The 22,990-nt window shown below is 42.1% G+C and overlaps 3 protein-coding genes across 3 annotated transcripts; all 3 read left to right on the forward strand.

Annotated features, from left to right (window-relative positions):
• Positions 1-234: 234 nt before the first annotated feature.
• LOC147866483 (uncharacterized) lies at positions 235-2,876 on the forward strand. Its single transcript, XM_087316936.1, has 2 exons — positions 235-1,133; positions 2,359-2,876. The coding sequence occupies exons 1-2, from the start codon at positions 333-335 to the stop codon at positions 2,446-2,448; spliced, it is 891 nt and encodes a 296-aa protein (XP_087173062.1). The 5' UTR covers positions 235-332; the 3' UTR covers positions 2,449-2,876.
• Positions 2,877-4,832: 1,956 nt separating this feature from the next.
• On the forward strand, positions 4,833-6,984 carry LOC147866484 (cytochrome b5-like). The gene is made up of 3 exons (XM_087316937.1): positions 4,833-4,998; positions 6,265-6,331; positions 6,433-6,984. Exons 1-3 carry the CDS (start codon positions 4,915-4,917, stop codon positions 6,678-6,680), a joined length of 399 nt encoding a protein of 132 aa, XP_087173063.1. The 5' UTR covers positions 4,833-4,914; the 3' UTR covers positions 6,681-6,984.
• A 5,053-nt stretch (positions 6,985-12,037) lies between these two features.
• Positions 12,038-14,007, forward strand: LOC147866485 (uncharacterized). The gene has a single exon (XM_087316759.1). It carries the CDS (start codon positions 12,038-12,040, stop codon positions 13,457-13,459), a length of 1,422 nt encoding a protein of 473 aa, XP_087172885.1. The 3' UTR covers positions 13,460-14,007.
• The last annotated feature ends 8,983 nt before the right edge of the window (positions 14,008-22,990 follow it).

Raw genomic sequence — 22,990 nt, forward strand, 5'->3', positions numbered from 1 at the left:
ATACAAAATACAAAATACAAAAATACATACATACATACATACATGATACATATTGTTCCTTCTTTTTCCTCCTTTCCAATATACATACATACAAAAGTACATACATACATACATACATACGTACATACATACATACGCACATACGTACATACGTACATGCATGCATACATACATACATACATACATACATACATACATACATACATACATACATACATACATATTGTTGCTTCTTTCTCCTTCCTACTCTTTCCATTTTCTTGCTCAGCGACAGGGAGCGAGGTAGACAGACAGACACAGACAGACGCTCGCTCGCTCGCTCGTAGCTCGCCATGGATCCTTCCGCCGATCCTGCACCCGAAAACGCCATTAACAGCAGCAGCAAGCATGACTGGGAGGTCCTCTCCATGTCCATGTCTTCCTCTGCTTTCTCTGTTGTCACTCCTTCTTCCGACCCTCCTTCCATCGCCATCGCGAAAGACCAGATCGAAACCTCCCTGCTAGCCCCCAACCCTGACCCAACCGATCTTCACTTTGCTCCTGTTGTTGATGAAGGATCCTCAGGCTCCGTGCAAGTCACCGCTGCTCTGTTTAGCGATCTTTTCCACCCGCCATCTTCCAGCGATGGTGTCTCTGACAAGATTCCCGAGCCTTTCACAGAAGGATGGAAACCTCATCTCTCCGTTTCTGCTACAGATTTCTCGTATGCTTCTGAGGAGCGTCGTGGTCACCGCCATCATCATCTTCATCATTCATATGCTGATGGAGACAGCTTGGAAGGCGAAGATGAATCACTTGATTCAAAGAAACAGAACGTAAGGCCTTCCGTTCACGAGAGAGAATCATCGTTCATGGCTTCCAAAGCAGATGTTTTTTCTGCCACAGGAGGCGATGTGAAGGAGCTTGTGGTAAATGAATCCGAGGTGAAATTCGTGCAGAGGGCTGTGAAGAAGAAAACGAAGAAGAAAATTTATCAGAAGAATGGATGGTGGAATGAAGCTAAGGTATCTAGAGCCGTTTGGCCTATGGCTATGGCTGCTGCAATAGTTGGAATTGTTGTGATAGGGCGTAGCTGGAGGCACGAAAGGTATCAGAATCATCAGCTCAGACTTGATCTCTCTGCAAAGGAAGAGGTACTGTTCTCTCCCTCTCTCTGCCGCTTTCTTTCTGCACAATGAGATATCCATTATAAGTTTGAACCATGTTTGGAATTTTCCTACTTAGCCTTTTAGGCTAATCACAGTTTTCTGCATATTGATATCTACAAGCTGTTCATACGCACTGTTTGTGAAGTTTAGATTTGATCCTTATATATCTTCCACACTAAATTCACACCATCTGTTGAAAGTTCACTTACCTTTAAGCTGTCAGAGTTTCTTCAAGTCTCACTTGCATCTGGTCTCTCTGCAAAGATTGAGGTATGAGAAAATCTTGAGACTCACTCTCATAAAATTTCGTTGTTTTCAACCATGCTTGTTTCAGTTGAGATTTAATCTGTATACCAAATCATAGCTTTCTTCTAAAACCGAGATTCTCTCGGTAAGTTTACTTTTTCTTAAATTACGTCAGAAGTTCTGATTTATTTGTCTTGCACTACAGTTTTTGGCTACATTTTGTTCATACAAAATTTTCACCATGGTTGTCGTTTGGTACTGCCGAAAATGCCATTTATCTATTTGAAAATCACTATTTTTGGCTAGAAGTCGTCCATATTAAATTTACATTGTTGCAGACGTTTATTCAGCTGCATTTCATCATATTTTCTGTTATATGAGATGCCATGAATTCTCTATACTAAATACACACCACGTCTGATTCCTGTTTAGTAGCTGTATAATATCACAGGTAAATAACAGCTTTTATTTAGTGATATTATATACATTTACATCATATCAAAAACTTGTTTGGCTGCATAATGAATATTGCACTAGATTTACAGCATGTCTAAAGTTCCAATATTCGTATGCAGATGATGAGATCCTCTATCGCGTCCATGCAAATTCTCACTGAAGTTCATGTAGTTGTTGTATGCAGATCAGAGCTTTGAAAATAATGAAATCCTCTAAATTGTCCATCCTTCATATGTGAAGTTCTGATATAGGTGTATGAAAATGCTCTAATGAGAAAGGCATATGATGGCCTTCCTAGATATTTTAAAATATGTTTGTCCCCAAGATTGAAGCCTTTAAGTTTAGGAAGAAATGTTGTGGAGCATGTACCACAACTGCACTTTCACCACATCACGTGCCTGAAGTTTCAAGGTGTTCTGTATTCTGCAAAAAGCATTACTTTACCCTGACTATTTAATCTAATGTTTTGATGAATATGGTTTCTGTGGTTGTTTGCTATGTTGTGCAGAAACTTAATGACTTAATATACCAGGTCAGCCGACTAAAAGATGTTTTAGGTGGGCATCATAAGGTAGCTGTCATAGGAGCCTCTACTTGATGATTCATCTGCTGGGAGATCAATTTTACTGCCGTCAGTTGAAGAGAGCCATGTTTGACCTATATGAAACCAAGTACATTTCGTCAATTTTCACACTGAATGAAAAAAATGCTACACAATGATTTCCAACAGCTTTTTTAGGTCCATGTTGATAATGTACATATGCATAAAATTTTCTCCCTTTGTCTTTTTTGCATCTCAGTAAATTTACAAGTATCTGGACTCCTTTTTGAGGTGCCTAGATGGTTATAGTTTCAATGGTCTAAAAGAAAACAAAAAAAAGACTGTAAGTTGACCTGATTGCATAGGTGGGCAAATAATAAACCATACTGTATCACAAGTTCAATGGAATTACCAGATTTGCATCTTACAGAAAAGAAGAAGCTTTTACTTAAGAAATGCAGAGATTTACTTTTTATAATTATAAAGTCATTGTGTTTGTGAACATTTAATGGTATAGTTTGACAACAATCGGATCATGGTCAGGTTGTGATGGAGATGATTCGAATACAAAGCCATTGTTTTTGTGAACATTTAATGGTATAGTTTGTCAACAATTGGATCATGGTTGGTTGTGATGAAGATGTCTAGGATACATAATTTTGGAATCTGAGCTGTGAACATGTCTCTTTTATGTATGTCTAGAGATAATATTCCGACACGTGATGTTTGCAAACCAAAAGAACAGTTGAACATGATTGGTGCATGGTTTAATCCTTGCTCGTGTTTGTGTTTTTGGTATTGGTAGTATAATTTAGCTTTAATCAACGAGGAAGAGGATTTGTATTTGCTCGTCTAACTTCATTGCTTACCTTGGTTCATGCTAGGAACATCTCTCTAATAAGTTTCTTGAAGTCAAAATACAAACATCCTACATTATCCAACTTCTTAAGATCAGATCGCTTCCCATTTAGATCATGGGAATGGTCAGTTTATGTTAAGTTTCAGAGAACTCTCGCATCTTGATTTTCTAGAATTGTGTGAATCAAGCAAGTTCCAAAGCTCAAAAGACAATCAAAAGTGGAAATTTGGATGGATGCTAAGTGTGAATATTTAGAGATGATGTGCACCACACTTGCTGCTCCATAATGTTGTGATAAATTCCTTAACTGGTGAGGTTTTGTTGCAGAGCCAATGTATCATGGCGTGGGGATGATTTGAGCACTTATGCTTCACACATTGTATCATATATGTTATACCAAAATGTAAAACCGTCTATGAATGCACAAACCTTATTCATCCGTACATGCTAGTATCATCCCCTTGGGTATTATTTGCAATGTTTTCCATGTGATTTAGTGCATGTTCTCTTTGAAGTGAAGGACAATGTTGAGGCATGTTCAAGGAGTCACATCAGTTGTGCATGTTTTACTTGGGCAAGGTCAATGAGTCTGAATGTCACATTTGAGTTTGCAATCCATCACATTTGAGTTTGCGTTGGCCACAATAAAAACCTCAACTTGTGCATACATTTCTCTTATAGTGAAAATGTGCACACACACACACACACACACACACACACACACACACACACACACACACACACACACATTTGTCTTTTGTATTAAACATGCCATATAAATTCCACCTTCGTTATCAAATACATAAGGTAAATGTTTAAATAATGTTCTATGGCTAATTCTCATTTATCATGCAATCATCTCTCTTGGACTCTAGGTTTAAGCTACCATGCTCTCGCATTGATAGATTAGGACATTGACTGTAGGAGTTGAACTTAGCCACGAGTTTACGTTGGTAGCCTGGTTACATGGATGGGAGGTGAGTCAAATGGCATCCTTTATTATGCATATGTACAAATGTATTGTTGTCATGTTTTGCATTCACGTTGTGGACCATGGAGGGGTGCACAAATACATGTGGGCACATAACATATCGTATATTTAACCACTTGCAAATAGTCTACAAATATATTTGGAAAATGAGTGAATTTCCTTAACTCATATTGTGAGACCAAGCATTGGGGATCCAATGAGGAGATTCATTGACTGTGCATGTTTTACACCCCAACCACATATTCCTAACACACTACTTATTCCTTCTCTCTCAATCACAATCTATATGGAACATTCCTTTGAACATCTCCCTCCCCCCCTCTCTCTCATCACGATCAAATACAACATTACACCAACGAGTCATGTATCGAATCGTGGGACAATACGGCACTATGCTAAAGAGTCACTTATCAAATCCTGGGACAATACGACACCGCGATAGGAGAGTCACATATCAATTCCTCGGACAATACTACGATACAACGCTATAGAGACACGTATAAATTCCTCTGACAATTCAGCACCATGCCACTCATAGTTCCTCTTCTCACATTTTTTACCTTCTAGGGAGGCACATATGTATTCTCATATTATTTTCTGACTTCTTCTTCTTCTTCTTCTTCTTCTGTTTCTGTGTGTCTGCTTGCGGGATCTCGACACGGGCAGTGCAACGATGGCGATGGCGGAAATGTACACCTTAGAGCAGGTTTCAACACACAGTACCCCCCAAGATTGCTGGATCATCATCCAAAACAAGGTTAGCTTTCTAATGATCATGATCATCATCATCAAGAAGCCAAATGTCTACATGCTCAGTTCAGGATTCATATTTCCGTGTACATTTACAGCAGTTCTTTTTTATCTTGTCGATATATTATGGATAGTAACACAAGAAAATTTCGTGAAAGATTTTACCACTATAAGTCTTCTCATGATGAATGTTGAATTCTGTAAAGCGGAAGAAACATGAGGGGAATAGAGGTCACTCTCTTTCTGAACCATTTTTAACGAGGGATAGGGGGAGCTAACTTTTTCTGTGTGTACTAAATCCTCATAACCCGAACAATGGATCTAAAACTTTCGTATGCTGCGCTAAAACTCCCCAGTATTGAGGTTTATTAACTAGAATACATTTGTCTCAAAAGATGCATCTTTAATTAACACCTCGTCCATCCAAAAGTTGCCTATCATAAACTCTATTCATGGCGCAGAAAGTTGAAGCAGGAAGGGGGCGAATGAAAAAAGCATTTGATTTCAGTAAATTTACGGAATTTCAAAAGTGAGTTTTGAATCGTCTCGTACCTTAATGCCAGAATATACCTCATATGAAAGAAGGAATGACGAACGCAATGAATTGAATGATGGTCAACCTTTTATGTGATTAGGAAATTCAATAACAATGATCCCAGAAATGTTTAGAAGAAGACATTGAAATAAGAAGAGTCATTTCTCTTTCGTATTTTTTGGGGGGACTATTTTTGTTTTCTTCTACCTCATAATTACTCCAGTTGTTTCTCTGTCATAGATTTCATATCTTATGCCTTGAATGATCTACTTTGCTGCTTCTTTTCCTGTTGTGTGGTAATTACGTCATGTATAGATAATTATGTATTAACAATAAAAAGTTGAACAATTGAAAGCAGACATCTGATTTGGATGATTGCAATTCATCTTATGACACAGTTGATATTATTCTACATTTTGATAACACTATTCTATGAAACATCATCTGGAACTGATAATATATAAACATTTAACAAAGTTCTGGCTTTGGGTTTTCTATTAGATGATTGGATTTAAATGTGTGGTTTGATGAAATTGAACGGATTGTCATTACATTGAGAGTATTATTAACATTTTGAGTTCAAATTCTAGAAGCTTGATATATCATCAGGACGTCCAATGTTTGCTTAGTTGGCATCATTAAATTCTAATCGTCAATTACAAATGATTGATACTATTCATCAAACAGCCTCACCTTTGTTGACAAGTTCGTTTTTCTTTTCTGCTATATATTTTCTAGGTATACAATGTCACTAGCTACTTAGAAGAACATCCAGGAGGAGACGAAGTAATTTTATCGGCTACAGGTCTGACATTCTGTTGCAATGTGTTAGACGTCATAAATTCACATGTTCTGGTGTGCTTATTGGTATTTTTTCTTTTCTTTTCTTTTCCAATAATTGTTTAGGTAAAGATGCTACTGATGATTTTGATGATGCTGGACATAGTAAAGAAGCAAGACAATTGTTAACTAAATACTACATTGGAGATGTAGATTTTTCAACAGTCTCAAAGAGTGTGTCTTCTAAATCTAGCAAGTGGCTTGCATATATTCCTGATAACATCTTTATCATCAGAGTTCTCCAGTTGGCCGTGCCTGTTGGAATTTTGGGTTTGGCCATTGCTGTCCGACACTACAGAAAAGCTTCTTCATAATACAGTTTAGAGCAGCAAATTTATTCCATGACTGAATGTAGATGGGAAATGATGTTGAATTTATTTTTGGACCTTACAAAGCCAATTCATCCCTGAAAACAATTTATAATTTCGAATCATTGTATTGAGGAGCAATGCAATTATTTGGGATTTAGAATTCATTCCTCAACAATTTTAAGCTCCTCAAAGCTAACCATTCCTTGTTATCATATTTCTTATTCTAATTGAGCTGGGATTATACGCCCATGTCAATGGACAGATACTGAATCTGAATGAATAATCAATAATAAAGTGTTCCTGCATCGAGGCAACTTGCAACCTTTGGTATATTACCTTTTGCTCAATCTTCTCCAAGACATTGCCCACATGCCTTCAAGATGCAAGTTACAAGCTTGCTATGCTTTGAATAATTATATATGGAAGGATTTTTTATATTTCATGGTTGAACAGTGTAAATGTGTACATCACAATTTAGTTTTAGGTTTATGCTCCATAACAATTTCGACTCCTACTTTGGGAAGGTATTCTAACACATTGTACAAATGGTGGATGATCAAGTGGATTATCATTAGGGATAGGTACAAGTATTCCTTGGTCGTATGAAATGGTGACAAGTTCTATTTCAGAAAAGGGAGAAGCAAAGATGACGTGACCAAATATGAGAAAGAAGATTCAATAACAAAAAGAATGGATTCTGATGTTGAGGGAAATATCTAATTGTACCAAAGAAAAATGAGGGGTCAAAGGATGCTCTTGATGAAGCAGACTTCGATTTAATGAAAACATTTATGGCTATAGCGAAGGAGAATCCTAGATAACATCTTTTGGCTGAAAAAAGTAGGCATAAACAAGATAACGAAGATAAAGATCTTGTCACTAGTTGATAGAGCAAAGAAGCAACACGATAGACAAAGGTAGGCTTCAAGACCAGCAAGAAAAGATCAATTACTATGCTAAGAAAACTTGGAAGAATAGATTGGTTGAATGAAAAGAGATGACATAGACAAAAATAAAATGAGCAAGTGGAAAGCTTGAAGGTCCATCAAAAAGGCCTCCATGGTCAAACCAAGATCCAACCAACAAATATGTGAAGGGGTAATATCCTCATCAATAAAGGAAAGAGAGAAGTGCATATAATCATCTCACTAGGTGGACCTTCTAAAATATGAACAGAGGAGAAAGAAAAGAAAAACAAATCATCCACGAATACATTATGGCAATATCACCATTGACTATGGAGTATAATACATTTCTCAAGAAATTGAACTCCCATAAACTATTAAATATAACACAATTCTCAAGAAAAGGAATTCCCATAAACTAGTAAGTATAACATAATTCTCACAAAAGGAACATTACTTGATTTGATGCATAGATCATTGTTGGAGACAAGCAAGATCATGCAACATGGAAAAAGATAATGACACTTATGGTTCAAGAAACATAGGAGGAGAAAATCAATCAATGGCCATGAGAGCTTAGTTGAAGAGCGAAATGAAGAACCCATCCCTAAATAACAAACCTTGGAGTGTGTAAACTCTTAGAGTGAGAGTTTTCTCATCTCAAAGAAGAAAAAAATTCTTTGTTGTACGTTTTAGCAATAAGCTAGATAAGGTTAAAGTAATTCTTCATGCTTTGGGTTGAGAATTGATGGAATATGCTTGTAGGCATTCTCCATAGAACTAGATGAAATCATAGAACTATAATAAGAATCAACAAATGGTACACATGACCAGAAGCCAATGAGATCTACAATCTAATGGTTAGCTTGAGGTAGGTTGTAATGGAGTAGTCCACCAATAGACCTTCCAAGTTTGCGAAGAAGGATTTGATGGAATTACACTGTAAGGATAGGCATGTAGAGAAAAAGTTTAGTAAAAAGTTAGAAAGTGTAAATTTGCCCAATAGACGCTAATAGAGAAAAATATTGCACTATTTTGAACAATAGTACACCGAAAGAAAGATCGCAAGGATTTAATGGAGATCATACATGAAATATGGAATAGAGAAGGCATGAAGAACATGGCCCTTGGTTGAATTTTGTCCAAGTATATTTGTTTGATGATCCAATCTAGAGGCAAATGTGGTGAGGGGCATCTATTGATTTTGGAACATTCAACAATATGGCAGAGAGAGTTAGAACTAAATGGAGAAATAGACAATTGATGTAAGCAACATAGCAACAAAAATGTGACCTGTGTCATACCAGGTCGAGATTGAAGTGAATTCCTCTAACAATCGTGAAGGCCCAACTGAGAAAAGGAAGGGAAAGTGTTGTGTGGTGGTGCTTGCCGAGGTGATTAGTGTTAATGGCATGACCATAAATTACCCCATGGTGAGTTATACCATAGTATATTCTACACACGAGGATAAAGTGTGAGGGTTAATCAAGAGGATTACTTTTAATCCTCGAAGATGAGACAACCCATAAGAGCCAAGTGTGAACTTGCATGGGGACCTTAGGTCTGGCTATAAATATGAGGCCTAGCTACCCTCATGAGGATTTCATTTGACTACGTGAGATTGTGATTGAGTGGTGATCAAATTCTCATGATCCCTTTGCTCGGGGGTGCTCGCATGGATTGGCACCCTTCTTTCTCTCTCTTTTCTGATCTATCTATATTATATTTCTTGATTTCATGCTTACATTAGGATTTAGCTCTAACAATTAGGTAGCATAATATTTGACAAATAGATAGCGATGCAATAGAAGAGAAAGTAAATAAAAGTAGTACGTGTTGATATGAAGGATAACATGGTGTAAATGGAGGAAGCCTACAAGAATCTCTATTATAGAAGTTATACAAACATGTACAAGGCATGGTTAGCTATCATAAAACTTACAACATCATACCTTTCTCATAAAATGTTCCGCTATCAAGCTCATTGCTTCCAAATTAATCGCACAAATTTGGACTAAATTTTGTTTGTTTATTTATTTACATTCATTTGAGCTTCATTTTTTATTTTATTAAAATGTATGAAACAACCCACTGACTGCTGAATGGTCGCACAAGCAAATTTATGTGAAAAAACATTGACCTCGAAGAAGTCAAACAAGAAAATACATTAAACATATTTTCAATGTTCATGGTGTATGTATAACGAAGATTGAACAATGATTTCCAAGCATGACACCTTTAATAAAAGGAAGATATATGGTATTGCATTGAGAAAATTTACTATAGAAAAGATAAGAGAAATGATCATTTTGATGGAAATAAGTAAGAAAAGTCCTCTAATTTTATTACTAAATATTATTGCAATGTAGGATTGATGTGCTTTCTGCACCCAATATCCAAGTGTGATCAAGGAAGCATCGCCTATTAAGCGTAACCCGAGATTTAATTTAGAAAATGGAAGGCTTCTTCCTAGGGCACTACGTTGGATTCTTAATTGTAGGAAACATTTTTTCGTGTGAGTTTTTCATATTGCAAGTGCAAATAAGTACCCATTGGTTCAAATGATGTCGTAAGTCACTCGGGACTCGTAACTCCCTCTAATTGTATGGTGGCATCAATCCTCACACCCCCAACTACAACCACACCATTGTTGTGAAAACCATAATTGTATCCATGCACATTACTTTGCTAAACTTCTGCATCATGTTCCCTTAGGTTCCCTTTTAAATCCTTGTCTTAGATGACATGATGGTCCATTCTCGAGAGGGGGACGTGTGTTCATTTCGTAGGTGCCATAAATTTCCCTCTGCTTTCAATACCTAGACACGCTCCCCATTATGTCAACGAAGGATCACCCTTGGGGTTTAGTTCGGGGGTTAGATGTGCTCCTGGCAAATTATGGGAGTCACACATGAACAAACTCGAGTTTATTCACAGCATGGCCACAACGGGAGAGGCACATGGACAGATTTTTTCGAATCTCGTCGGTGATAGGATGGATTCTTAGAAGAATTGCCCATTTGTAACAATAGGGTAGGGTAGGTTAGGGTAGGTCGGGGGTGTAAGGGACTCGGTGTCAATACAATAATAATGGTCGGGAACCAGACGGACGGGAGGACAATTACGAGTTCCATAATAATCGTATGCAGTGTGAAAGGGGGGCGGGGTGGGCACAGGATAGATAGCTCCCCCCCCCCCCCCCCCCCCGGAGAGAGAGAGAGAGAGAGAGAGATAGAGAGAGATGGATGGATGATTTAGTCAGTCAAAAGTCATTGAATGTGAATTGACTGAGTGAATGGAATGAATGAAGTTGAAGGGGGGGCACTGGGCAGGCAGGTTGGTCAGAGGGGGATGGGAGCGGTCAAAAAGCTTGACCTTTGAAGCATGAACCGCCGTTTCGAAGCCCTTTTTATTTATTTCTTTTTATTAATATTTAAGTCACAAGAGTTGGCGGGAGGCGGCGGGTAGTGGACCTAAAAAAATAAAAGAAAAACAGAAGAAAAAAACCCAAACAAAATAAAGAGAGAGAGAGAGAGAGAGAATGGTGGTGGAGTTTTTGGGCGGCGGCGTTTTTTGTACATATGTTGTTATTTGGCGATGGGCTGACCGTACGCCAACCGCCCCCGGCGGCGGCGGCGGCCATTTCTACTGTTTTTGTCCCCCCCATCCCATTTATATTTCAAATTTACCACATATATAATACATATGCAAAAAAACTAAATTTATATTTCAAATTTACCACATATATAATACATATGCAAAAAAACTACATTTATATTTCCAATTTACCACATATAATATGCAAAAATCTGCATTTCTACAAATATTTCTAAACCAGAAAATCGAAAGAAAAAACATTAAATAATTAGTAGTATGTATATTATAGAAATATAAATAAATTAAGAAAGCAAATACAAAAAAAGAAAGAAAGCTTTCTTTCATCTCAGAAAGGAGCCAAACAAAACTCAGTAATTTCTTATATATAATATATTTATTTATTTAATTTTTGTTTGTTTCATATTTGATGTTTGAATGCCGCCACCCTTCTTCTTTGTTCTTTCTTCTGCAGAGAAACAAACTGTCTTGTCCGGTCCCTGTCTCCTTCTCCGCCATAGCTAAAGCTTTGCTAGGTCGGTCGCAGACAGAGAAACAGATCTAAATATAACTACTTCTTCTTCTTCTGCTTCTCTCTCATTCACATCATCTTCCAAAAGCTTTTGCGTCGCTCTTACATGAATGACATACATTCATTTACTCCCTCTGCAGAATCTGTCAGAAGAAATCGCTGATCTGAGGCCCACCTCACTCTCTTCCCCCCCCCCCCCCTTTCCCTCACTTTAAACCTTAGAATTCTTCCCGTCTTTCTTCTGCATCATCCCCTTCCGATTCCCTTGACCTAGTACTGCACGATCCGCGCGATCCCGCGCCTTGTCCCTTCTTTCCTGTCAAATCGCCATGGCTGAAGCTGCTTCTGTCCCCCAAGATTCTTCATTCACAGACGTCCATATCGCTACTGTTACTGCGACTGCGACTGCGACTTCTGCCATCGCTACTCCCTCTTTCGCAAGCCCCCCCCACGATGGAGACAAGGCCCAGCGCTACAGAGGCGTGAGGAAGAGACCTTGGGGTCGATTCGCTGCAGAGATCCGAGATCCATGGAAGAAGAGCCGTGTTTGGCTGGGGACCTACGATACTGCAGAGGAGGCGGCACTCGCCTACGATAATGCTGCTCGATCCTTGAGAGGTAGCAAGGCCAAGACCAACTTCCCTGAACCTTCTTCTTCTTCTTCTCCTTCTCCTTCTCCTCCTTCTCCTCCTTCTCCTCCTTCTCCTCCTCCTCATCCCTCTCGTCTTCAGCTTGCTTCTGTCGAAGAAGCTTTAATGGCCTGTCAGACCATGAATCGTGAACCATCAAGCAGTCACACGAGCTCTAACAGTCGCGTAGATCAGCCAACGCCATGGAACGCGACCTCCCTGCACTATCTCCATGACCTTCTTCGGGCTGCCTCTGCTGTAACTGCTCCCATTCCTGTAAAAGACCAAGCATGGGAACCGTCTGCTATCAGTCATGACAAGAACGCTTCTTCCTTCTCTCAATGGCCGGCGATGGCGATTCCTTTGACTAGAAGAGTCCTTCGGGAGGACTCTACTGTCTTCCGGTCTTCTGCTGAGATCTGTACCGCCATTCCTCATACAGCTGCTTCCACTGCGTGGAGGAGAAATCTATTACCTTCTTCCTTGAATGGAGCAGGAGCTAATCATCCTCAGCAACAGCAGAACCAGAGATTTGTTCATAATTACAATCCCGGTGGCCTGTTGACTGCCCTAGTCCAGCAGTGCGTTGGACAGCACGAGGCTCCTCGGCCGTCTTTTGCTTCAGATGGTCAGAAACGGCCTCAGTGTATCAGAGATGGTGTCTTATGTGGGACAGATCGCAGTGATACTGAGCATGCAAGTGCTGTCGAGAACTTCAAATTAGGGTTGGGTCTTTCAACTGGTTGGAGGTCGACGAAGGAACCTGATTCTAGGGATATGGCGAAGATGAAAAGAATGGATAATAGCTGCTGTGTTCAGATGTTTCAACATGAGCCATCTAGGCCCTCAGGGATGGAGATGGAGATGACTAATGAGGAGGAGAAGGGATGGAAATTCAGTGTGCTCAATCTGGAAGAGGAAATAGTTGTTGATGAAGAAAAATCAGAAGCAGCAGATGATTCTAATTCAAACAGTGATAATGGAACCTCATCCTCATCCTCATCCTCATCATCATCCTCACAGACTTCAGTTGTGCTAAACATGGCGGAAGAAGCTTCTCCTGCAGTAATCGAGACCCGAAGTTTGTTTCTTGACCTGAATTGCCTTCCATGTAGTGATTGATTTTCGCTTAATCTCCTGTGGGCTTTGAGCAGCTCACTCACAGATGTAAACACAAGAATGTTTCTACTGCCCACTCGAGCATGAAAGGATTGGACTAGATTGCAGACAATTTTGATGGATGCAATGGGATTAGACTAGATTTGCAGACAGTTTTGATGGATGCAAAGGGATTGAACTAGATTTGCAGACAATTTTGAGTGATGCAAACGGATTGTTCTAGATTGCAGACAATTTTGATGGAGGCGAAGGGATTGGACTAGATTGGGGACAAATAATTTGATGGATGCCAAAGAACCGGCTGAGAAACGTGTGCAGGGATTGGATTGGATTGGAATGCAGACAATTTCCTAGCATGCGAATGAATGAACGCAGATGTGATTTCATAGCCTATCGCAACGAATGTGCAGTAGAATTTGTGAAATCTTTATACAGTTTGGGTGGGGTGGGGTTGTAAGAAAGTCACAATTTTGGATTAATCTCCTGTGGCCATTATATGAAGAGAAAGCATAATGCATTCGATAATTTTTGGCAAACCCTTAATTCATATACTACAACTTACAAGAATAAGGGTTGATTGAGTAAACCCTAAATCCTAAACCCTAAACAATATGTGAGTGATGGATATGCGGTTGAGAGTGTAGTGTATTTGTAATTAGCTCTGAGTTTTATGGGTTTAGGGTGCCTGGTCCTAGTTTTAGTCTGAATACCAGCTAAGTTTAGGCGAGCAACCGAATAGTTGGATTGATTCGGTTAAAAGAGTGGTCTGATTCGGTTAAAAAGAGTGGTTGCTTATCTATCTTAAATGGGGTTTTCTTGAATTGTTGGTCGTGAACCAACTTTCCTTTTAGCCATTAAGCTACTCGATCCGACCTAATTGTGACTCTAATTGTCCTTATCGATCTCAAATGGGGTTTTCTTGAATTGTTTCTTGGAAACCAACTTGATTCGAGCTAATTGTGACTCTAATTGTCCCAAGTGTAGGCACTCCCTAACATAATGCCCTTTAGTTTGCTAGTCACATGTTGTGAAGGTACTACTAATTCAATGTAGTTGGATGACTCCATTTAATCTTAAGATATTAAAACTAACATCACGAATTTCACCTCTTAAGGTTTTTGATTGGTTGGTTTCTTCCTTCTCCTCCTTGACTTCACAATTTGAATGTTCTTCCCTTTGGAGCAAAGTAATTGGTTGTCTTTGAGTCTTAGCTTATTGTATACCTTGGGAGCATTTCAACATGCACATCTTCCTTCATTTTCTTTCATTATAACCAAGTTCAAAAACTATGAGAATACCAACTTTACTTGATCTATTGCTTCATAAGTGTAAGTTTTACTAACGAGCTAAACTTGTCTTGCATGTTGGCACTCACGTAGCCACTCATATTGGCCACACACAAACACATACACCCTTCTTACATAGACTCTGTAATCTAGTATGATGGGAAATCCAAAGTGTGTTGGGGACCTTCAAGTAATCTATATTGTACAACAAATCTAATTTAGGACATTGAAAAATAGGGGGCATAATTATCATTGTGAATATTCTAGGAAACATAATAAGCATGAAGTTATTGATAGTGGGAAAACATAAATAAACGGTATGCATAGAGAGTTGACGCATGTACATTGGAACATAGTGGTGAAAAAAATGTATACTCTACATTTAGAATATGCTATGAAGTATTTATACTTATTTTAGGTTTTAGAAATGCCAAATTTCAACTTTTAAGGTATTCTAGTCATTTAAAAAGTATTTAACATTTCGAAAAACTTTAAAAAATCTTAAAGTCGTAAAAATGTTTGTTTTGACAAAAAAACTTTAAAATTTAAGAAGTATTTAATGTATTTTTATACGTATACTGAGTATTTAACATATTTTCTCTGTAGAATATGTATTGTAAGTATTTTTTTTTAAAAGAGTTAGTATACTTGTGTAATACTTAGCATATGTATTCTATGCCTATTAAGCTAAGTATTCTACAACAATCCATTGAAGAATATAATAAACCTTAAGATATCATCAATGGGAAAACATAGGTAATTGGCATGAACCAGAAGTTGAGACACAAGCATGCATATGAATTCAACACATACAATGATCAATCTCTTAACCTTCAACCAAGCATTTAGTATTTTGGTACAATTACTACCTTCAAAAATTGGTGAAATGCGATGAATCTTGTGGAACATGCATGGGAGCTTAGAAACCCGAAAGAAATATCGTGTCACATTATTATGATGTAAGTTAACTATAGTATTGCACCCTTTATGTAGCTCTCAAATGAATTTGGCTTGTGAGACAATGTCCCAAATTAAGACGAGTGAGTTCTTTTGACGGTCAAATTAAGGTACAATACATCACATAGTGGTCATTGCCGCTATTTAAGTTACTACATTTATCTAATCCTAATTGATACAAGTGTAATTTTGAGTGGAGTAAAATGAGATATCATTGATCCTACAATATAACAAATGTAAAAGATGTGGGAAATGATGTGAGCAAAGAGTATAAAATGACTCTTATTGTCTTTTGGAGAGGACAATGTTGAGTAGAAGAACCTAGCATTTGGGTTGTACGGTGTAATTAGGTTATAAGTTCTACAAGTCCCAAATATGATGGAGTAAAATGAGGCGTTATTGATCCTCTATGAGATGAGACCGTACACCCTCCTTGTTGTAGACGAAGTCGTCTGTGCGGAAGATCAAGAAGCATTCGATTTCTTCTGAGTACCTGCGTATGACAGATTGTAGGTCGTGCACAGAGAGAGAGAGAGAGAGACACAAAAGACTTTCTTATTTCACAAAGAGACAATACAACAACCAACCTCACAAAAAGGTTACAAGGTCACTATATATAGTGACCGACTTAGGGCAACTACCCTTTATGCTAATTACATAAATGGCCAAAACAGGATAGTGTGAATACGTCCATTATACACATGTATTCGACACTCCCCCGTAATGGGCGTATACATGGGTTATCTAAGATTACAGGTATAGACTTAGGTTCTCGGACATATCAGCTTTGTTCGAGTCGGCAGGGTCCGAAGACAGAAGACCGAACTGGTCGGGTCGGAACAGTTGAAGCCGATCATTAAGGAACTGATGTCGGTTGTCGGGAACCATCCTGCTCTGTGTCCGGCTCTAACCGGACTGGTTTGTCGATACGCCCATCTGATGCCGAAGAGACCGAAAACGGTCTGCCGAAAGACACTTGGTCATTCCATCTGCGACATTGTCGGTTGTGGATATTTTCTCTAGACCGATTTTCCCTGAAATGACGCAGTCCCGAACGAAGTGATATCGAACGTCGATATGTTTGGAGGCGTTGTGGTGAACCGGATTTTTCGACAAGGCAACAGCACCTTGACTGTCGTGTGCGCCAGCCGACCGAGCCACAAAGCTTCTTTTGCTGCGTCGGACGCAGCTACATATTCTGCTTCGGTCGTTGAGGTCGCTGTGCACTCCTGAAGTTTCGACTTCCACGAGATTGCTCCATTGCCGAATTTGAAGCAGTATCCGGTTGTTGATTTCCGACTGTCTATACAGCCAGCGAAGTCCGAGTCGGTGTAACCGACTACGCCTGAGGTTCGGTTCGGACCGAAAAGAATGCCGTGGTCTTTTGTGCCAGCCAGATATCTGAACACATGCTTGACTGCGTTCCAATGTGATCGGCCAGGATTGTGCATAAATCTGCTAACGACTCCTACGGCGTGAGAAATATCAGGCCGTGTCGCGACCATCAGGTACATAAGGGAGCCGACTGCCGGTGCATACGGTACCGACTTCATATCTTCCCCCTCCGGACCGGATGTCGGGCAGTCTCGCTGAGAGAGCCGAAGATTCATAGGGAGCGGGGTTGAAGCAGATTTGGCTGATTGCATGTTGAAGCGTTCTAAGACACGTCGGATATAGTCGGTCTGAGACAGAAAAAGATGTCGTTTATCGCGATGCCGACTAATCTTCATGCCGAGTATGTGTCGTGCCGGACCGAGGTCCTTCATGGCAAACTTCAACCGCGGTTGCCGAATGAGATCGGCAAGTTCGCCCGCGTGGCGTCCAGAAATTAGCATGTCGTCCACGTAAATGATGAGGAAGATGGGTGATCCATCTTGAGCTGTGTTGGTGAAGAGACAATGGTCCTCATCGCTTTTGGAGAAGCCGATCGATTGGATGAAGTCGTCGAACTTCTTGTACCATTGTCGTGGTGCCTGTTTGAGGCCGTATAGACTCTTCCTGAGTCGGCAGACTAGATGTTCTTGGCCAGTTGCCACGAAGCCTTTTGGCTGCTCCATATAGATTTCCTCCTCGAGATCACCATGGAGGAAGGCTGTTTTGACATCTAGCTGAATCAACTCCAAGTTGTCGGCTGCCACTACGCCGAGTAGAAAACGAAGGGTTGTCATTTTCACCACTGGTGAAAAAATCTCGTCGAAGTCGACGCCATATTCTTGTCGGAAGCCCTTCGCAACTAATCTGGCCTTGTACTTTGGGGTGGTCGAATCAGACGTCTCTTTTAGTCGATAGACCCACTTGCAAGGAAGAGCACGTCGGTTCCTAGGTAATTCGACCAGATCCCAGGTCTTGTTTGCCCGAATGGAGTGCATTTCCGACTCCATCGCCAGATGCCAGGTGGCGGAATCGACAGATGTCGATGCTTCTTCGTAAGACGTTGGTTCGCCGGCGTCGGTGAAGAAAATTCCAGGAGAATACCTCTCCGGAGGTTGCGACAGTCTCTCGGATCGTCGAGGTATGATTGGACTGGTCGGATGGTCCGAAAGCGGATTGTTCTGCTGTGTCGAGTCGGAGTTGTCCGAGTCGGTAGTGTAAGGTTCACTACCCGTGAAGCTGACCGTGTGTTGAGAGAGGGGCCTTCTTGAAGGGTCGGCACATCGGAAAACGTTACCCTTCGGACTTCGATCGGTTTTTCGACTGATGGATTCATAGCCGACTCGTTGAACACAACGTCCGAACTTCGAACGATTTGCCTGCGTTCGGGGTCCCAGAGTCGGTATCCCATTTCGCCGTCGGATCCATATCCAAGGAAAATGCATTTCCTGGACCGAGGTGCAAGTTTTCGGCGATCATCTTTCGGAATAAGGGCGTACGCCTCGCATCCGAAGATCCTCAGCTTGTCGTAATTCGGCTTACTGCCGATCCATAGTTCCTGAGGAATTTGAAGTCCTAGAGGTCTACTTGGCGACATATTGATTATGTGTACTGCCGTGAGTAGAGCCTCTGCCCAGAAGCCATCCGACAGTCCGGAGTGTTGGAGCATGGAAACTATCCTTTCTTGGTTTGTCCGATTCATTCGTTCTGCAATCCCGTTTTGCTCCGGACTGTGTGGTGCCGTAAATTCACGTCGGATGCCGCGTTGTCGGCAGAATTTGACGAATTCTTCGGATTTAAATTCTCCCCCATTGTCTGTCCGAAAGCATTTCAGCTTTCGGTCGGTTTGATTTTCTACCATAGCGAGCCAATCGGTGAAGATCGAGAAGACCCGATCTTTGGTGCGAATTGGATAAGCCCACACCTTTCGAGTCGAATCGTCAATAAAAGTGACGAAGTAAGAGGCACCGCCGAGAGACTGATGCAGCATTGGGCCACAGACGTCCGAGTGGACCAAATCAAGAGGTCTCGTTTCTCTGGGTGCTGATGTCGGGTGTGATGCGGCTGCTTGTTTGCCATACTGGCAATGCTCGCAGAATTGATGGTCCGAGAAGGAGAGTTTGGGGATGTATCCGGCTCTAGATAGGTGCGTGATGCCGGCCTTGCTGAGGTGTCCTAATCTTCGGTGCCATAGTGATGACACAGGAATATCCACCAAAAACAGGTTACCCTCTCTGAGCGTAACATGTAACGGATACAGTGAGTGTATCTTGGGTCCTCTAGCAAGCAGGAGGTTCCCCCTGTGGAGTGTCCACCCTCCCGAAGAAAAACCGGCACGAATGCCGTCTTCATCTAGTTGTCCGACTGAGATCAATGGCCTTGACAGCTCGGGTACATGTCGGACATTGTGGAGTACAAGTGTAGAGCCCCCTGCAAGGTTGAGCTCTACTGTGCCGATTCCGATGATGTCACAGTGTTGTGAGTTGCCGACTCGAACTGAGTCGGAGTGACGGATCGTATATTGCCGAAATTGGGATCGATGAGGAGTCACGTGAAATGACGCGCCCGAATCTAAGAGCCATGTGCTCGACTCTTCAGTCGTGAGTAGAACTTCTGATCCGACTGGATTTTCGATTGATAGTATATTCGGGTCGTCTGGTAGCACATCAGCTGAGAAGTTGACGTAATTGATCTCCTCATGCCGGCCACTCTTCTTGTTGTTCTTGTTCTTGAGTGCGCGGCAGTCGGCTTTGATGTGTCCGGGTTTCTTGCAATAGTTGCAGATTCGGTTATCCCGTGACTGGCTCCGTCTTCGCTGATTGTTCGGCGGCCGTGAGGAATCTCTTCCTCGTATGTTCGATCGGTCTGTCGAACCTTGCACTACGTAAGCGTCGTCTGTTGAGTCTTTGGCGAAAGACTTTCTCCGAGCTGCTTCGGTCAGGATTGCGCTCGTGACTTCGGAGTATTTAACAGCCGTGGTTGACGCGTTGCACACGGTTGTGACGAAAGTTTCCCATGATGAGGGAAGGCTGCTCATGAGTATCATTGCTCTGAGTTCATCCTCGATTGCCATCCCCTGTGACGAGATTTGGGAGCTTATGCTTTCGTACTCATTGAGGTGTGCTTGAACCGAATCGGATTCTTTCATCCGCAAGTTGTAGAGGCGCCGGATCAGAAACATCTTCGTTGCGGCGACCTTCTTTTCGTAAGTGTCCGACAGTGTTTTCCACAGTTCGAATGCTGTCGTACACGATTGCACCGTAAAGTATACCGATTCCGATAGGTGCATCCGAATCGTGGCGCGGACAATTCTGTCCAGCTTCTGCCACTCAATTGGTTTGTATCCTTCTGGAGGTTCTTCATTTTCGATGGGATCGATTTGCCCCTTGACTATGAGATAGTCCTGCATTTGTTCCTTCCAGAAGTTGAAGTTCGATCCATCGAACTTTCGTAGACTCATTTCTGACGAGCCGGATGTTGATGCCATCAAACTTGGTTTCTGTTGACGAAGCTCGGTTCGGAATTGACTACGAACCTTGTTGGAGTGCAGCCGGTTGGCTCACCCGATATCGTTCTAGTCGGATTTGAACCCGAGTCGGTTCGGCTTCGGAACTTGCTCGAATTGACTCCGGTAGCTTGAGGGACAGAACCGACTGGTCTTCCCGAATGTTGCCGAGTCGGAGTGAGCCCGGTTCGCTTCGGATATATATGCCGAATGCCGATTATTGAAACCGATTATCTGGACCGATTCTGCTTCGGTTGACTGCAGCAACGAGAGAGACGGATCCAACTGATCCTCCCGAATGTCGATCAGCCAGATGAAGCACGAATTTGGGGCTGTTGTCAATGTTGCACAAGGGGATTTCACCTCGAGTGGTTACGATCACAAGGAACGGAGTACAGCCGGCTGGCTTACTCCAGGCGAAGATGATCTAACGCGATGAGGTGCAATCCTCGTTTTTCTTGTTATTCGCTTAGCCGGACAAGGCCTAACACAAGGTGTCACGGAGACACTTCACCAAAGGGTGATTACGGCATAGGATTAAGATTCAACGATTACACCGACTTACGTAGGTTACACGATTAGATTGCTTGGTTAATTACACGCGTAAGATATAACAGTGATTACAGAACGGAAATCAAGACAGAAGTACAAACATCATAAGCTCTATTAATTATCCGCTGTCATTACAATAGGGTCCGGGCCTTTAAATAGGTTTCCGGCCCGTAGTACAAAACGGTGCCCCTCGCACCTATTCGGGATCCGTCCGGATCTGGAACGGCATACCGTTTCCAGTCCGTCCGTCCACACTATCCTCATTTACAACCATATATAATTAATTCCGTATTTTGGACTCCTTGCCGGCCGGTAACACATGGCACGCCCGTGGGACAATACCTTGTACGTCGAACCCTTCTCGGCCCCTTCATTGTTCACCCGAATTGTCCAAAATACTTGGTTCAAGAATTTCCGCTTGTTCTTTCGGTTGTGGTTGTTGCGGCTGTGCTTGCTGCTGCTGCTGTGATTGCGGTTGTGACTGAGGTTGCTCCGGCTGCTCTGCTTGCTGCTGCTGCTCCATTTGTTTCGCTGACTCCGGCTGCTCAGTTTGTCTCTCTGGCTCCTGCATCTCCGTTTGACTGCTTCCGGTCCGGTCTCCTTCCAGTAACGGTTCCTCATCACTGAGGTTGACCGTAACTGGTTCTCGTTCTTTCTCTCCCCGGATCCGGGACCTCTCGTAGCTTTCAAACTGGATCTGCGCCTCCAGCCTGTCGTCGTCCAGCTGAGCTACAAGTTGCCGGACTTGCTCTAGTTGGTCCTCTGCCAAGGCTTGAAAGTCTTCGGCAAGCTCATCTCTTATGCCGGTGAAGTCCTCGGAAGTCAGCATATAGCAATCATCTCCCTCCTTTCGCCGGTTCTCTACGTCGGCCCGGAGCAATTGGAGTTCCGCCGCGTCCGTGGCCCACTTGGTCCACCATTTGACGGAGCCGTTGTCGATCAAGCTCTTGGTCTGGTTCAACCAGGCCCGCATGATATCTTGGATGCGACTTGCTCCCATTTGTGCTCTGCTTTCCACCACTTGTCGCTCCTCCTTCAGCTGCTTGATGAGATTTGACGTATCCTCCGCCTGCTCTCGGTAGCGCGTCAGCTGCCCTTGATATGTCGTTTGCAGCCTCTGCAGTACCTCCGCCGCTCTTTCTTTTTCCGCCTGCTGTTGCCTGAGGAGCTCTGTCCGAACCTTCTCCGCCTCTTCCAACCGTCTTCTGTTTTCTGCTTGTTCCTTGGCGAATGCGGTTGCGGTCCGATCAACTGCTTGCCGGAGCTCATCCGTCCGTTCCTTGTGCTCCGTTTGCAACCGTTTATACTCCCGGTGCAATTGCTCAAATTCCTCCGTTTTTTGTTTGAGCTTGCCGTTGATCTGGCGATTGTTCCGGTCCTCCCGGTCCTTTACCTGCCGGAGTTCCTCTTTCAGGCGCTCTACTTCTGTTTCGGCGTTCCTCCGGAGCTTGTCCTTCTCTTGCAGCATTTTCTCCTTTTCCTCCTTGAGCCGGTCGTAAGCTTGGTGGCCTTTCCGTAAGCTCTCCTCGGCCCGGCGTAGATTCTCAGCAGTCTTTTTGAGTTCTGCCTCCGCTGCCGTCTTCAATTCTCTTTCGCGGCTCCTCAGCGCTTCTTGGGCAGCAAGCTCATCCTTTAAATCCGCAAGCTCTTGGGCTTGTGCCGCATTTCTCTCCGGAACGGTTTCCGTTGCCGGGGTCTGATTGCTATGTACAGGTTGATTTGATACTTTATTCTGTACATTGCCCGGAGTCACCGGTGCTTGGACTTGTGTTTCCCTTGTGATCCTGTCCAAGTCTTCTTCAAGGCTCCGGATTCTGGACCGGGCCGTCTCTAGATCTACGGTTGTGACGAGCAACCGTTCCT

Source organism: Azolla caroliniana, unplaced genomic scaffold, assembly GCF_043228905.1.
Source record: "Azolla caroliniana isolate FFs.n. ecotype wild unplaced genomic scaffold, voAzoCaro1.0.p SCAF_3, whole genome shotgun sequence".
NCBI classification, from domain to species: domain Eukaryota; kingdom Viridiplantae; phylum Streptophyta; class Polypodiopsida; order Salviniales; family Salviniaceae; genus Azolla; species Azolla caroliniana.